The sequence below is a fragment of the Anser anser genome (assembly GCF_964211835.1).
Source record: "Anser anser genome assembly, chromosome: 14".
NCBI classification, from domain to species: Eukaryota; Metazoa; Chordata; class Aves; order Anseriformes; family Anatidae; genus Anser; species Anser anser.
In genome coordinates, this window is record NC_139735.1 from 6,508,239 (window position 1) to 6,523,421 (window position 15,183).

The following is a 15,183-nucleotide window of genomic DNA, read 5'->3' on the forward strand; positions in this document are numbered from 1 at the left end:
CCCCCTCTCTGCAAACTGAAGTTATCAAAAAGTATTTCAACTGATTTTTTTGTTAGAGCTGGTGAATCAAGCCGTGATGGGGAGGGTTTGCTGGAATTATTTTTTTGTAGTTTATGACAAAATGTGATAAGCCATTTTTCTTGAAAGGTGCAGGATGCAGAAGTGTAACCACACGTTAAGAATAGAAATCATTCCACCTTTGCTGATAGGCAAAGGTCGATAGAAAGTATGCAAGGTAACAATAGCCAATCAAAAGGGTAATTTACTGGAATTAGTGAGAGCCTGATTTAATGTGCCACAACAGTGAGAGCAGATACAGACAAAATAAGCTGATATAGGGCCTTTTGATTTCTGTCGTCTTAGTACTAGTCACTTTGGCATTCTCAGGGAAGCTCTAGAGTTGCAGAAAATGAGTCAGTGGAACTCCATGAATAGATTTAGATGATTTGATATATCTAGATGTTGTGCTTTTGATTTAGATGTTGTGATTTTAAAGCAGGATTTGTTTCTCAAAACCCTTGTCTTTCGTCAGTAACTAAATAGCAATTATATTCATTAGGTGGTCAGACATCTTGTTCCTAATACTGAAATTTGGAGAGCCCTTTTCACCTGCATGCTAGGATGAAATGAGAACAGACTTCTCTACTGGTTTTCTATCACAGATGAATGATCATTGGTTGCCACTGGGATAATGAAGTAATTTAATTCTGGACATTGATTAACATCCTCATTCAGATACTGGGATCATTTTCTACCCAGGTCATCTCATGGGGATGTGTTGGCTTATGAAATTTATGTCACCAAGGGAAGTGTTTGCCTAAGAACAGGAGAATTGCAGTGTGCTGCTGCTTACAAGTGCTTTCCTCCTTAATGTGGGTCACTTGGTGGGTAGCAGAATGAACTTCAGTCTTTATTCTCCGCTATTAAATCTGAAAAACACTTAAAACAGGCCCTTGGCTGACTTGCTCCATACAAGCGAGGTGTCTCCAATACCTTCTTGAGAGGAGTAAGGGGGGGATGACCAAATTCATATACCTGAAGTCTCCTCCTTGAAAGATGTCTTTGTAGAAAGCTCGTATTATGCAGTGCCCCTGTATGTAGGGGCAGGATCCTACCACTCCTGCCACGTATTGATCTCTTTCCAGAAGCAGCTTCCTTTGGGTATTTGAGGAGTAAATGTGTGTTCTGGCAGTGGGTCCTGCAGGAGAGGGTCACGTTCAGCGGGAGCAGCGGTGGACAGCCAGTCCATGTTACCTAAAATCTGCAAAGCACCAGTGCCTCAGAGATGTAGGCCACTTTGTTAGTGCGTTCGAGACAGCAGCTTTGTTGGTAATGTTTTATTCATCTTGCCTATCGTTCTCTGGCTCTTTGCACCCAACAGAAAGGGGGAAAATGGTTTCAGTTCGGATGTGTGGAACCTTTCTTTTGTTCTGGCCTATACAGAGAGCAGGTCTGGAGTTGCATAAGGCAGTTTATTAGAGATGAATGTTTAGATTGCAAGTCAGAAAATGTTTTACTTACTTCACGTTAATTTGTCTTAATTGCCTGAGATGTGGGTGAATTATTGGGGGTGGAATGAAGCGTGTAAAAAATTCCTGCAGAAGGCAGGGTCCCAAACACTTTGCACCTCTGGTGGGATGACAACAAATTAATCTATCTTTGAATGATTTATAAGGGCTTCTAGGTAGAATCCTCTACCTCATCACATTTTCAAACCTCAAATGGACAGCGCTGTTAGCAGGGTCTCTAATGGGCCTATCATAGGTTGCAGACCAAAGAAGCTAAAGAGTATCCTCAGAGCTGCCTAGTGCAAGGCTTTGCTAAATCATTTGTATTTCACAGAGGAGCTGACAGCCTCGGAGCAGAGGCACAACAGGTCATAAGGCACAACTTCTGGTAGATTTCAGTTATCACGAGTAAACCACTCTATCTGCTGAGAATATCTGCTACGTTGCTTAGCTTGTGACTCTAGAAGTCTCTGGTTAGTGTTTCACTCACGGGTACCTCTGCAGTGCTGTTTAGCACTGCGGAGGTATAGCAAAGGGTTTGGAGACGCATATGCTTACTGTCCTTTTCCTTCCCCTGCTTTTTGTTTTGTTGTATTTTCAAGGGGCTGAAATCAGGAGCCCTCCAATCACCTATTTTACTTAAAAGTTTGTTTCAGGAAAAAATGTCTTTTGTTTTAAGAGACATCATATTCACAATGGTATCTTTTTTTTTAATCTGGAACTGAAGAGCTTTTGTCTGTCTCTGACCGAAGAGAATAGAAAAAAGCCAGTTAGTGTGATCCAGTAGGGTCTGAGGCGGGTAGAAACTTTAAGGCTGTGAACCGCTCAGAGCAGTAGCCTGGAATCTGACAGATTCCTGCTCAGAAGGGGCCAACTCCTCTTGATTAGGTGAAGGTCATACTGGTGATTCCTGACATACAGAAGTGTAATTAGGATAAGAATCAGACCCAGACCACTTCAAAGCCTCACGGGACAGTGTCCACTTGGGTAAGGTGCCAATTCAAAGCTATCTTTTATTTCCTAACCTGTACAGGGTGCATTCCTACCCCTAGGCTTCTGCAGTGGTGTTTGTTTATCACCACAGCTATTAAAAGGCTATTGTACAACGAAAAGCTGAGGCAAGATCATCACAGGGCAGGGGCAGTGTTTTACTCTACATGAAGGAATTCAAAACTGAGCTGGGTTATGAACATGCAGTTAGACTTTGGGAGACCATTTATCTGTGTCTCCGTGGATATAAGCAAGGTGTATGGAAGACCCTGTGTAAATATTGTCTAATTCATTATTATTTTCAAGAAACATTTTGCTTTACAGAGATGGGTAAGGAAGGATTGGCCAAGCAGTCTGGCTGTCAGAAGACCCCTTTCACCTTCCTACCCCAACCCAATTTCCATTTCCACCTCTACCCAGGTTCTCAGTAAACATCTTAGTCACAGCAAAGTGACTGCAGTCCGGGAAGGCAGGTAGCAAAAAGGGAAATGCTCTTCCAGAAAGAAAAGGCATGTCAGAATAAGCTGCTTATGGCAAATTCCTTCTAAAACATCCCAACTGTAACAGAAACAAATATTATATTGGCAATACCATAATGTTTGTGTTCACACACCAGCTGTTACTCTTTCCCACAGGGTCTTATTTCTTAAAAGGCTGGTTAAGGACGTTTTTGTTAACCAACAGATCTAGTCTTACTTTTATATTGACTATACCAAATTTTCCTTTAGGACTTTGGATTTTTCTTTTCTTTTTTTTGTAGTGTATGTGCTAACATAGATTCACTTTCCAGAATATTTTAAACAGGCTGACAATGAAGTGTGGTACACTCTGTAATTTGAAGCAATGTATACTTCTATTATGGATTATTGGATTATCAGCTTGAGGTTTTTTCAACATTATGCATGACTGAGTGCTTGAGTAATTGGCATGCTAAGTTTATGAATGACTGTTAATGAATAAACTTCTCTTACTGAAACTGAAATAGCAAAGCTATTCCTGGACTAGAAAGGCTGGTAGATTTTTAGCTTGCAGTAAATTGAAGGCATGATATGAAGAGGGGGGAAGAAAAGAAAAACATTGCTCAGAGTCAGTTCTGAGCAGGAATTACTGAACTGTTTCTTGTTTAGAAAATGATAGCTGTACAGAGAACAAATTGGTTTCAATATCTCCCTGCAACTGAATTAAAACACTTTCAAATTTTCTTAAATATTAATTTCAGGAAAACTAGACTTCCTTTAGTATGCAATATGACATACCCAAATACAGCACATACATGTATGTATGCGTATATATAATTCATAACATTGTAAACATTTACACTAGAACATGAAGGGACTGTTTTACCGAGGCTTTGAATGCCTTGGACTTTAATTGACGTGCTGAGAATCTGTAAGTGCTCGCGTGTTGTGTGATGCATAACAGTGTGCATCATAAAACAAGATTGACAAGACAAGTGTGTACCAATTTCACTTGTGCAGGTGGTTCAGAGGAGAGCCTCTCAGGTGCTTTAATACTATGGCCATAGGAAGCTCATGCCTGGGAATACTCTCTTCCTCCCACCCCTCCCCACTTTCCCCCTTTTGTCTTCTAAGCTTTTCTGGAGAGTATTTGAGAGCATTTGTGTTGTTTAAGCTTGCTTTTTATCTGCTTCAATGTTGTTTGTTATACTAGAGGTTTTATTGTGCATAGATATAGTAGGGCAGACTGAAAAGAAGCATATTGTGCAGTTCTGCCTGAATGAGACAAGAAAGGATGGCTCTGAAATACTGAGTGTTGTAAATTGCTTTTCAGATATTAGTTACTTCTAGAAGTTCTTTCATGGTTTACCAAACAGATAAACCTTGTTAAGTGCTTTGAGGTCATGCTGTCTTTGTTTTTCTGTGTAACTGCAAGAAAAGTGGAGATACCCTGATTTTTATACCCAGAAAGACTTTAGTGTTCTTAAGAGACTGCTAGCTAGACAGCTCTGTCCAGTGTCAGCAGGTATGTTACAGTGATTCGTACAAAACCAAAAAACTGGTATTACTCCAGTGATGTATATGTAAATAATGTCTGTCTTCTCACATTAAACTGCAATATGACATCTTCACATAAACATGAAACTTTGATAAAACCCAGAAACGTAGAAGAGTAATGCAACTGAAATGAAGTCTAAGACTGATGAGGAGTTCAGGTCATGAAAGCTTTTTTTTTCCAATTCCATGTATCTGGCACCTATCACTTGCTACAGTAGGCTGCGTTATTCATGCAGGCAGAGAAGAGCAGATTCTATTATTTTCCTTTGTTTATTTAATAAAACCATGGGAAGGAGAGATGGAACAAACAATTCTCGAAGAGTAAAACTGTTCCTTCTCCTACCTTAGCTCTTAATAAAACACTGAGCACATCTAACAAAGAGTCAAACTACAACTAGTCAGTAATAGATATAATTGCAAAAAGCTCACGATGTCCCCCCTACCTTTCATTTAGATTCCATAAGGGAAGGGTGTTGAAAACAACACCAAGGAAAAACAAAGTTGGGCAAGGAAGATGATTATTTCTTTGCGTTCAGTGGCTGTAGGCATAGCAAGCTGCGGTGACAGGGTGAGCTCTCCTTGGAAAGGAAGCCCATGCTTTCTCAAGATAACAGAGCTGAGCAGTGAAAGCCTCCTCCAGACCTCACCTTAACCTGCAATCTTAGGACGGGGAAGGGGGAGTTGGGGATATTTACCCGGGCAAATTCAAGTGCAGCATTCCCAGCCGCCACTAGTTGTCACTTTGCAACCAGCCGGGGTCGGTGTTTTCAGCACTGCGGTTAGCGAGATTGCGGTGCTAATTAAACGGAGTAACTCCCAAAGCCGCGGAAAGTCCCGAGACTGGGGCTGGGCGATAGCCAGGCTCGGGGAACCGAGCGAATGCGAAAAAGCAGCTCGAGAACGGCGGAACGCCGCTGTCCTAGGGCCGGGGCCGCGCAGGGGTCTGTGCCCCCAGCTCGGATGAGCACGGCAGCCCAGCCCGTTGCTCACCCGCTCCCAAAAAGCCGAACCTTACCTGAAGAAAACGATCGTCTCCCACACGTAGACTCCGAGCGCGTTGACGTTGCACATCTTTCCAGCTCTCACCGCGTTGTTGTTGGTTGTTTGTTGTTGTGTTGTTGTTTTTTTTTTGTACTCCGCGAGGGGTGGGCCGGCGGGCTTGGCCAATAAAGTAACCCGGCACTTGGGGAGAATGGGCAGGGGAGGCGAACCTCCCTTTCTCGGGCTGGGGGGAGCCGGGGGCGGCTCGGTTCAGCACGGCGGACAGCGCCAGGTGCTGGCGCGGTTCAGCACCACGGACAGCGCCCGGTTCAGCACCACGGACAGCTCCGGGGGGGCTGGCCCCGTTCAGCACCACGGACAGCGCCCGGGGCTGGCCCCGCTCAGCGCCGCGGACGGCGGTGGCTCGGCTCGGCTCGGCTCGTCCCGCCTCTCCGCTGTGCCCCCCGCCACCGCCACTGCAGTGGTGCTCGGGGCCGGAGGAGCCGGGCTTCCCGCACCGCTCCCTCCCTTCAGCGGGATCCCGCTCCGGACATCAGGCTGGCGAGCGGGGCAGAGGCAGGGGGTGTCGGGTTGCCATCGGGGTGGTGGGGTTGGGTGGGAGGGGGGCGACCCGCGGCAAGCCGGGGTTTTAATCTCCGCCGCTAGCCGGGGTGTCTTCCTAATTACATCCACAGGAATTTCAGCGTGAAGCCGTGCTGCAGTCCCGGTTGTGTCGCTTTCCTGCTCGCCGTTTGGCTGCTGTTGATTCCGGCTTCCTGGGTTATTTTCCTCCCGAATAAGTTATTGCTGCTGCAGGGAAGGTGTCCCATTGCTCAGGGCTAGAGCGGAGGGGAGCGAAGGGGAAGTTTCTTGGGAAGCACTCCCATCGCGCTCGGAAAGAAAGTGGCTCAGTGTCCTCCTAATGCATCTCATTTCCCCTCTGCCCTCTCCCCCTGCTAGGACTCGCCAGATCTTGGGAGTTTCTTGCTGCATTAATTTACTAAACTAAAAAAAAAAAAAAAAGGGTGGTGGTGGTGGAGAAGAGGGAAAGCAGAGGGGAGGGGGTAACTCAGCCTCTCCACCATCCCAAGGCCCTCCTCTTAGCTGTGCTCATTGGTCTCAGGGCTGAAAAAAATACTCTAGGATGTGGTTGGATAAACGCATATTGTTCAGCAGAGGCTGTTAACCTTTAAAGCGCTGATACGTTTTGTTTTATTTCAGCTTTTTTAACTCAAATCGCTGTCTTTTTAAGAACTCTCTGAAATCGTCTCCCTTGACATGGCAAGCGTAACGTGCCTTAAGTCTCCATCTCGTGGAAGATCTGCTTGACTAGCATTTGCTATGTGTTGCTGTTGGCTTTTAAGGAGCGTCTGTGTTGTTTCTTTTTTTTTCCCACTCTTCTTTTCCTTTCTCTTTCTTTTTTTTTCTTTTTTATCCTCTTCTTTTTTTTTATTTTTTTTTCTTTCTATTCCCCCATTTTGCAAAGAGGTTTGGCAAACACCAGAGCCACCAAGGCTGGGGCAGGTAAGGAGCATGTAGCAGTTTCCTATCACAGCTCCAGGACCCTGTGCTCGGGCTGTGCTCATAGGGGGCTGATTGTGGTTGCTGGGGAGGGGGAGGAATGGGCTCCTTAGCCACTGTGCCAGTCAGCCACTCTGCTTTGCTTCTCAACTTCTGAAAATTGAAACAAAAACTTAACTCTCCTGAGTCACCTAAGATTTTCTTTTAATTCTCTTCTGTCCTGGTGTAATGGGACATTTCTTCTTTAAGTTCAGCTTTGTTTACTTGTCCAGTGCTTTGTAAAACTCCCCACAGAACAGAAAGAGTCACTTTTAACCTCTTTTTAGCTGCCTGTTTTTTTTTTTTTTAATCTGTTCAAAGAATCTTCCTATCCCTACGTTGGGGGGAGTGGTGGGGAGAAGGGGGGTGAAATGGAGTGCGTGCTTCACCAGTACTGCAGCCCCCCGGGGCTAGGAATTAGCCAAATCTTTCTTCTTGCTTCGGGTTTTATCTCGAAGGACCTTGCTGCAATGCCAAAACTGACCTGATGTTTTTGATCTCCTTATTTGTTTTAAACCAATATGTTTTTTTTAGCCAAACAGACAGAAATATCCTTTTGGTTGTCATTTAGAAGAAAAGAGGAAGAAAGACCTGCTTGGCTTCCATCCATTAAAGAAAAGGAGTTTAATCTGATTTACCCCAGCTACTGGGTCTCGGTGTCTAGCTAGATTAATAACAGGCTCTGATTTCAGTTCATGGTGACTCCTGGGGACATGGTTCCACGCAGGGCATCCTCCCTGCTGCTTGCTGGCTCCTTGCTGTAATTTCTCTCTTGAAATTTATCCTCACATGGATGAGCCTCTTGATGTTGTTCTTTTCCAGCCCCCAGTGAGCTGACGGCCCAGAGGAGGAGCTCCAGACTGGGAGTGCTAATAGGACCCTAACAGCAGGAAGAGAAATGGTGTTTCTCTGTATTTTTTATCATGAAACAGGTCCAAGGGCAGAAGGCAGAATCATCCCTTGGCACCTGTGGCTTAAATCTAGAGGTTATTCAGCCTTTAGAAATCAGCTCTATGAGAGATATGACCATCTCATGTGATTTCTCCCTTGGTTGTAAATTTGATCGTCTTTATACCAAAGGAATTCAGACTTGCCTTTTCTCCCCACCACCTGCTCTCCTTGCGCTACCTCAGCTTAGGGGAGGAGGGTGGCTGTGCATAAGATCGAGGAAGCAGATGCGTGTGTGTATAACACAGCGATGCTTCACAGCTGTTCCCTTTGAAGGGAAGATTTCCCCTTTTTCCAGTGGAAGCATTTACCGTCTTTGCTGTCCTCTGTTGTGGTGATGTTAGTTGGCAGGCTGAGTGATTGGTGTGGGCCTGGGGATTCCTCTGTTTTGAATGTGCCTTGTTACTGAGAGAAATAAGAGCCATATTTGTCTTTTATGACATTAGAGGAAATGGGCAAAAAAAGTTGCAACAGATGCTTGGAGAAGGTCTAGGCATTCAGGCAATTTAAATCAGACAGTAAAAGAAAGAGATGTGAATTTAAGAGAGATTAGTTTTACATGTCTTACTATGAGGACCCCAAATGTACCTGCACTTTCATTATATTTTGCTGTGTTGAGAACGTATTCTGGATAAAAAATTTCATTGTTTATGTTTCTTTTGTTTTGTTTTTGGCTGGGATATCTGCCCCCACAATATATGCTCTTGTATATCTTCCTGGTGCCAAAGCAGTTATTGCTCGCTTGTCTTGGTACAGTGCCTGCATGTATGGGACCTTGCTCATGGCTGGCTTCAGCTCCCTGGAGTTCCCATTATGTGATTTAACCCAGGTGATTAAAGAAACAGCCAACCAACCCCCACTGAAACCCTTCTGTAGGGATCTCAGAATAATAAGGAAGTCACCCAAGCTGGCTCTGGACAATGCTAGATTTAGTATCCTTCCTCTCTCGTGAGAAGCTATGCGAGATCTAATAAAGGCTGGAAGTCAGTTTTATCACCTTTACTGTAAGTAACCCTTGTCATCAGGTATGGGTTGGCAGGACTCTTCTCCTAGGATGGGACCTTGCTTGTTCTTAGGCTGGGTTCTAGCTCTCCTTTTGGTTTTGCTACTGTGTTTTGTGATGTTTGGGAGGGAGGGTTTACTTGCCCTTATTTTGCCTGCTTATTTTTCAGGCAGAGTCCAAATGGTTTTGAAAAACACTTGTAAGATACCTTTCCATGGTGGAACTTGTAGAAATAACAGGATAGAAGATAACTCATCGTAATATCAATGAGGCTTTTAAAATCAGAATTACCTATTGTGTGTTCACCTTCTTATTTATTTATTTTTTTTTAGTTTGCTTCAAAATAGAACAATCTTGTAAAACTCGTGGTGGGCAAGGTTGTCTGGGAAACTTCTGTGTCATTTTCTTTCTGACTGTGACTGATGGATTCTTTTCATCATAAGATACCATAGAGATGGTTATTGTGGGGCAAGTGCTGGAGTGTAGGATGAAATATCTTCTCATTTAGGAGGTCAATATTCACAGGATTTTCAAGAGTGGCTTAACATTTTAAATGTTGTAGCTGACAGCAGAATGTCACCAGTGCAACAATCAACAGGTGGGACTGAGTTCTGCATTTCTAGGGCTACCTCAATGAACAGGAAGTTGCTGGGGCTGCTGGATTGGGGCTGAGAATGCTTGTTGTACAGCAGAGGGCTAGATCTTAACTCTGTCTTATCATAATAATCTTGTGACTGTCTTCACTGCAGGTGAATGTGATCGTTATCCTTCCTTTCGGTGATTCAAACCTTTCAGTTAGCCTTGATGACTGAGGACTCTGTAGTGACTCAGTCCAGGCAATGTAGCTGCAAGTTTTTCTGTTTCTCTCCGTTTGATCATTAGTGTTTCAGATAGATGGACAACTGTCTTCCTGTTTTTTCAGGGATCACTAGCTTCTGATGCTCATTTTCTATATGAGATCTTAATCTTGAGTGTTATGGTTGGCCATTCTACACGTGGTGATTACCAGGAAGAGGAAATGACTGTAATCAAGTGTGGGCTGTCATGACTGGTGAGATGAACGGCAGCTGTTGAGGGAGATGGAAACAGGGACATGGCAAAGAATTCATGAAATAATGCTTTTGCCTTCTGTGGACACTGACCAAAGGGACAAGTTGGAGTCAAGGTGATTAGGTCAGTTGTATAAGGCAATCGTACAAGAAAACATCTGGCCTATCTCCTCTCCCAGAAGCTCAGTTGCTGTGTCAGAAATTTTCAGAATTTTATTTGTCATAGAGAGGCTGGCAATAAACAAACACCACTAAATTATTCTCTGCTATATAGTAAATATCAATGAAAGACTGAGTCTGACCCAGAACGGGGTTACTGAAATGCATCTGTAGCCATAAGGCTTTCAATATCTCTGCTCTCAATTCCCTGTACAGTAGGAGCAGATCAGAACTTTTTGGTAGAAAGGATCAAATCAGACACTTGAAGAACCCAACAGGAGCTATGGGAAATGTGCAGAATGCTTTTAATTCTTTTCCTCTTAGCTAAAATTTGTTACTCCACAAATGCACACATGCAGAAAAGTGCATGTGGAATAACATTCAAATGACATGTCTGTCAGGAGATCCAAGTCTTTCATGGCTGGAAACAAACAAAAACTTTCTAATTATCTGCTTCTCCTTCTTAATTATTTTTCTAGCTCTGAGAGTCAGGGAATACCTATTCCCTCAGCTTCCTTTACAGTTTATTCTTCTTTCATATGGCTCATCCCTGATCCTTTCTCCCTGAAGTCCGTAAGTGAATTTCTTCTCTTCTCTGTGGGGAAAAATGAATCTTTCAGTGTTGCTGGCAGTCTGAGAGTATCAACGGATAGTTGATCCTAAGTATCATTTAAGGGAAAGGGGAACCCAGAAGGCCTTGGAAATTGCACTGTGACTAAATGAACTTGCACCCTGTTGGAGATTTCACCTAAAGCCTCCTTCATAACAGCAAGTTGTTTGTGGTCAAGATCTGATTTTCATCTCTGGACTTAATAGTAGAGCCATTTGCAGTTTCTCTTCTTTCCTTTTTAAAATTAATATTTTAATAAAAAAACTCAGATATAGGGTTAAACTCCTTCAAGTTGAAAACAAAACATGCACACGCACTGCCTTCTTTTCCCAGATAAATTATAGGATTTTCAATGAAGAAGTGGCTAGCACAGAAGTAAAGTACACTCAGTGTAACTTGGGAATACTAAATCCATTATTGTCGGTTTGTTCTTTAGAGAATGGCTGATGAGGAAACAGTGCCCCAACAACTTGGATTGTGCTCCCCAAGACAGAGATTCAAATTGCTCCAGCAGCAATGCTTACCTTTCTGATACTGAAAAATAAAATCAGATTTGAAACTCAAGTTCAGAGAATTTTACAAAGAATTCTATGAAAAATATTCCTATTCAGTTAATTTCCATGTATAATAAACTATTTCTGTGTAAGACAGTTCAACTAAATACTATTTTCCTAGAAACTCAAGAGCCTGTGACTTTTTTTTCTCCCCACAATTACTGCTAAAATAACACCCTAAAATGTTCCTGCAGTGTTTTCTAAAGTAGTTGGCCAAGATTTTGCTGAAGAGATACCCAGATGAAAGAATACCTTGGAACTAATTTAAAAGTCCATTTTATCCATATTTTTAAAATATGTTTAAAATTGAATGCTGATGGAATGTTTGATAAGCTCTGTTTTTGTACGAAGTGGATCTGTGGAAAACAACCAGTGGAGACCTTTGCATAGGAAATTCAACAGAATTTGCGGAGTAAGATTAGAAGGCCATCAGGTGTGGAGCTGAGGGATTTGTGGTGTAGATGACTGATTTGGGATGAAATTCAGACCAAATATCATTGACAATCTTTTGCCCCATTTGTTTAAAAATTATAGGTCTAATCATAGAAACAGAACTTGTCTTAGAAAAAGTAACAAAGATGAATTCTGTCAATACGCTGGAGTTTATTGGTTATGAAGTACTCCATTGTGCATGGTGAGCCCTTAGAAAAGTACCTCCTCATTTCTATATGGACCCTTTCTTAGGAGCTGCACCCAAATTGAGAGATTCTCGTAGCTGCAAAGGGGGGAATGAGTTTAAGCATAGCCGATTTGTGATCATAGATTCCTGGGAAGTGGTGTGAAGCCCCGTGCTAAGGTGACTTCCTGGCAGACTGTATGCTTGCAGAAGGCTGGCTGAAGAGCTTGCTGAGTGAAGCATTGAGGTTTTCCTGTGAATGTGTTTGCCTCCTTTGTCAGGTGCATGAATCAGGTTAAGGTAGTAATCCCCGCAGAAGAGGAATTAAGAAAGAATGGATGGTCATTTTTCCTCCAGTAGTGCTGATTTATTAATATTTTTCAATGTCTCATATTTCATATAATGGCACCTGACTTGAGCTGTGAGCCATTTTGCTGCATATCATGGGCTTGTCGCTGTTATAATTTATGTAGTATGTGGAGGGGAGCTATTAAGAAAGCAGCATGGACCTTATAGCCCTAGAGAAAAGACATTGCTACTTCCATCAGAAGTTTGAGTTGCAGGTCACAAGTTAATATCTTCTGAGCCGTACAGAATAATTACTAGGCAATCCCTGAGAACGCAGAACTACCCTTTCTTTCCAAGATCTTGGCCAACAAAAGTTTTGGGGCTACAGTATCATGTGAACGGAAAATAAGCCAAAGTTGCTTTTAGAGTCAGTCTTGCCAGAACTTTTCTTTCCAGGTGTCAAATATTATGCAGCTGTCAGAAATATTACCTTAGCTTTTAGTTTTGTGAAGCCCACTGCTCTTGCCTCAGCAGCCCTCAAAGCGTGCAGGAAATAAAACTTTTCTAGCCCATGCCTTGCTTGTAAAAGACAGGAGTCATCTGTTTATTTTGAGGTGAGAGGGCACTGAGTTTTGGAAGAAACTTACACAGAAATGTACAGGGCAGACCAAGAGCTGTTCACCCTCTTCATTCCTCTTGTCATGGTTTAAAAATAAATGACTAACAAAGGAAAGAGGGAAACAAGTGTTACTACTTTTTTTTTTAAATTTTTTTGTGGGGGGTGACAGCAAGAAGTAGAACCCTTTAGAGGAAAATCTTGACTGCAAGCAACAGGCTTAGAAAGCTAATTAAGAGATCAGTCAACAATGCTGAAGCGGCCCCTCAGTGTGCATGTGTTTAGAAGTTGAAACATCCTCTTACATGCCCCAATTCACTCATAGGACCAAGTAGCATGATTTATCTTCTGGAGTGAAAGAAACAAGCTGCATTTTTTTTTTTTTCTTAAGGCTTTTGGCAATGGAAATATTTGCACGTCAGATGTGAACGATAAACTGAAGCCCTGTAGGATCGCTCTTCTGTTAGCAAATAAGAGGTCTGATCCTTCTTCCACTTTAATGAAACCCTTTGAAGGGAAGTAAGGAACTGCTCTTGCTAATGACCTCCAAGCACCAGAAAATGCTGATAACAGGGTAGGTTTTCATGTTGAATTAACAGAAGAGACAGCTTTCCACCCTTCTGAGATACTTTGAGGTTTGATTGCACTGCTGAGATGTAATGTACTGGTAGGGGCCTCATTCTGGTAGAATATGTTTCTTGTTTCAGTATTGGAGTTTCCTTGAATTGTCCAAGTTGTTGGATACGCTATAAGATTATTTCATTCACGTGGACTGGCAGCTTCCCTGCCATTCAAAGCAGCCATTACCTAAAGTGACCGGCAGTGATTTTTGAGAGGTCATTAGGCAAAAGGCTGATTACACAGCTGTATTTTATTTTGTTGTTCAAAACTGGTCCTGTGGATTTGCGGAAATTTGGTTGAGCACTACTGACTTAACCTGGTTGTTTGGTAGCTCATCATGTTTCATAATAGCACCTTGCTTTTACCCCTCTATTTCACAGGGAGGTCTGATGTTGCAGTGTTGGCTTCCTATGGGTGCTTCTGCACTACGATTGCAGATAACTGTTTCTGGAAACCCTACCACAGGTGAAAGGTGCCATCTGAAAATCTCAGCTGGGTTGTGAGCAAGTCAAGATGCCTACCTCACCTAAAATCCTTGCCTCAGGTGTGGTACCTCATGCCTCAGGTGCGTCTGTCAGAAAGCCTGGGAAGAACAGGGATTTTAACATTTTTGCCAAGTAGCTTGTTGTTGCCTTAGGCTATGTTTTTTCTTGCAGCTTGCTGAATTAAATCCTATGACAGATACAAGTCCTCTTTCATGCCATCTCTCAGCTCGCTGCTTGTCCCAGACTCTGGCAGAATTTGCCTCCGTAGGATGCCTGTGAATTTTGCTCAGTGTGCTCTGTTTTCTACTTTTTGTGTGATGCTATCGATTCTCCACGTGGGGAAGGCTATCAGACAAGGTGGACTATTCATTGGATTCAACGAAGGGAATTTGGCATAGTCATCTTTACTGACTTGTGCTCTGCTAAATATGAACAGAGGGAGCACTCCTCTTTGACACAAGCTTGTGCATGCTCTGTTGGATCACAGCAGCTGATGAAGCTCCTCCTCCAAATGACCGCCATCCTTAAAGAATGGGATGTCTTGATTTTCCTAAGATGCTAATCATTAATGACCTTTCTTTTACATGGTGAATATTCTTAAAGTCATATCCTGGGGTTACCAATTTCCCTATATCACAATTCGTTTTTTGCCTTAACTACAAGATTATTTATTATGCTAGAATTAAAATTGTCATCACTTTTCAAAATATTTAAATAATTGTGTTTTGTAGAAACTCAAGGCAGGCAGCTTCTGCATCTAGAATTCAGCTAAGGCATAGGCACTAACGTGCTATCGACTATGAGTTTTGCAGTACTGTTCTCTGCTGCCTTTACCTGCTGCGTGCATGGCAAAGAGCTGAAGTTGCAAAGCCTGTGCAAATTCCTGCTAAGCATCAGTGGCCAGTATTTATTAAAAGGAATGGATGCATTAAAAAAAAATGGGTTGTAAACAGAATGGATTTCTTGGGGGGGGGGGGGGAGATATGCTAGCTCTGAATTTTTCCAAGCGTCAGTATAATTCTTTATGGTAAAATGGGAGCCTTATCATGCATTTCCTTTGGACAAGTCAGAGAAAAGAAATTGCAGCCTATTCATGATGTTGCACCATGCCAGCATTTTTCTTTTATATAGCTTTCCCTCCCCATGAAAATAGTTCACTACCAAGGCAATTGAATTAGAC

The 15,183-nt window shown here is 42.7% G+C and overlaps 1 protein-coding gene and 1 long non-coding RNA gene across 4 annotated transcripts in view; one reads left to right on the plus strand and one right to left on the minus strand.

Moving 5' to 3' along the window:
- GLRA1 (glycine receptor alpha 1) overlaps positions 1 to 6,882 on the minus strand; it is a 47,958-nt gene extending 41,076 nt beyond the window's left edge. For both annotated transcript variants that reach the window (XM_083798883.1, XM_083798882.1), the window contains exon 1: positions 5,529 to 6,882. In XM_083798883.1, coding sequence (XP_083655009.1) covers positions 5,529 to 5,584 — 56 coding nt within the window. In that variant the 5' untranslated portion in view covers positions 5,585 to 6,882. The remainder of the gene's footprint in view (positions 1 to 5,528) is intronic.
- Positions 1 to 15,183, plus strand: part of LOC310881485 — a 157,599-nt gene that overhangs the window by 19,750 nt on the left and 122,666 nt on the right. The gene's annotated exons all lie outside the window — the stretch shown is intronic.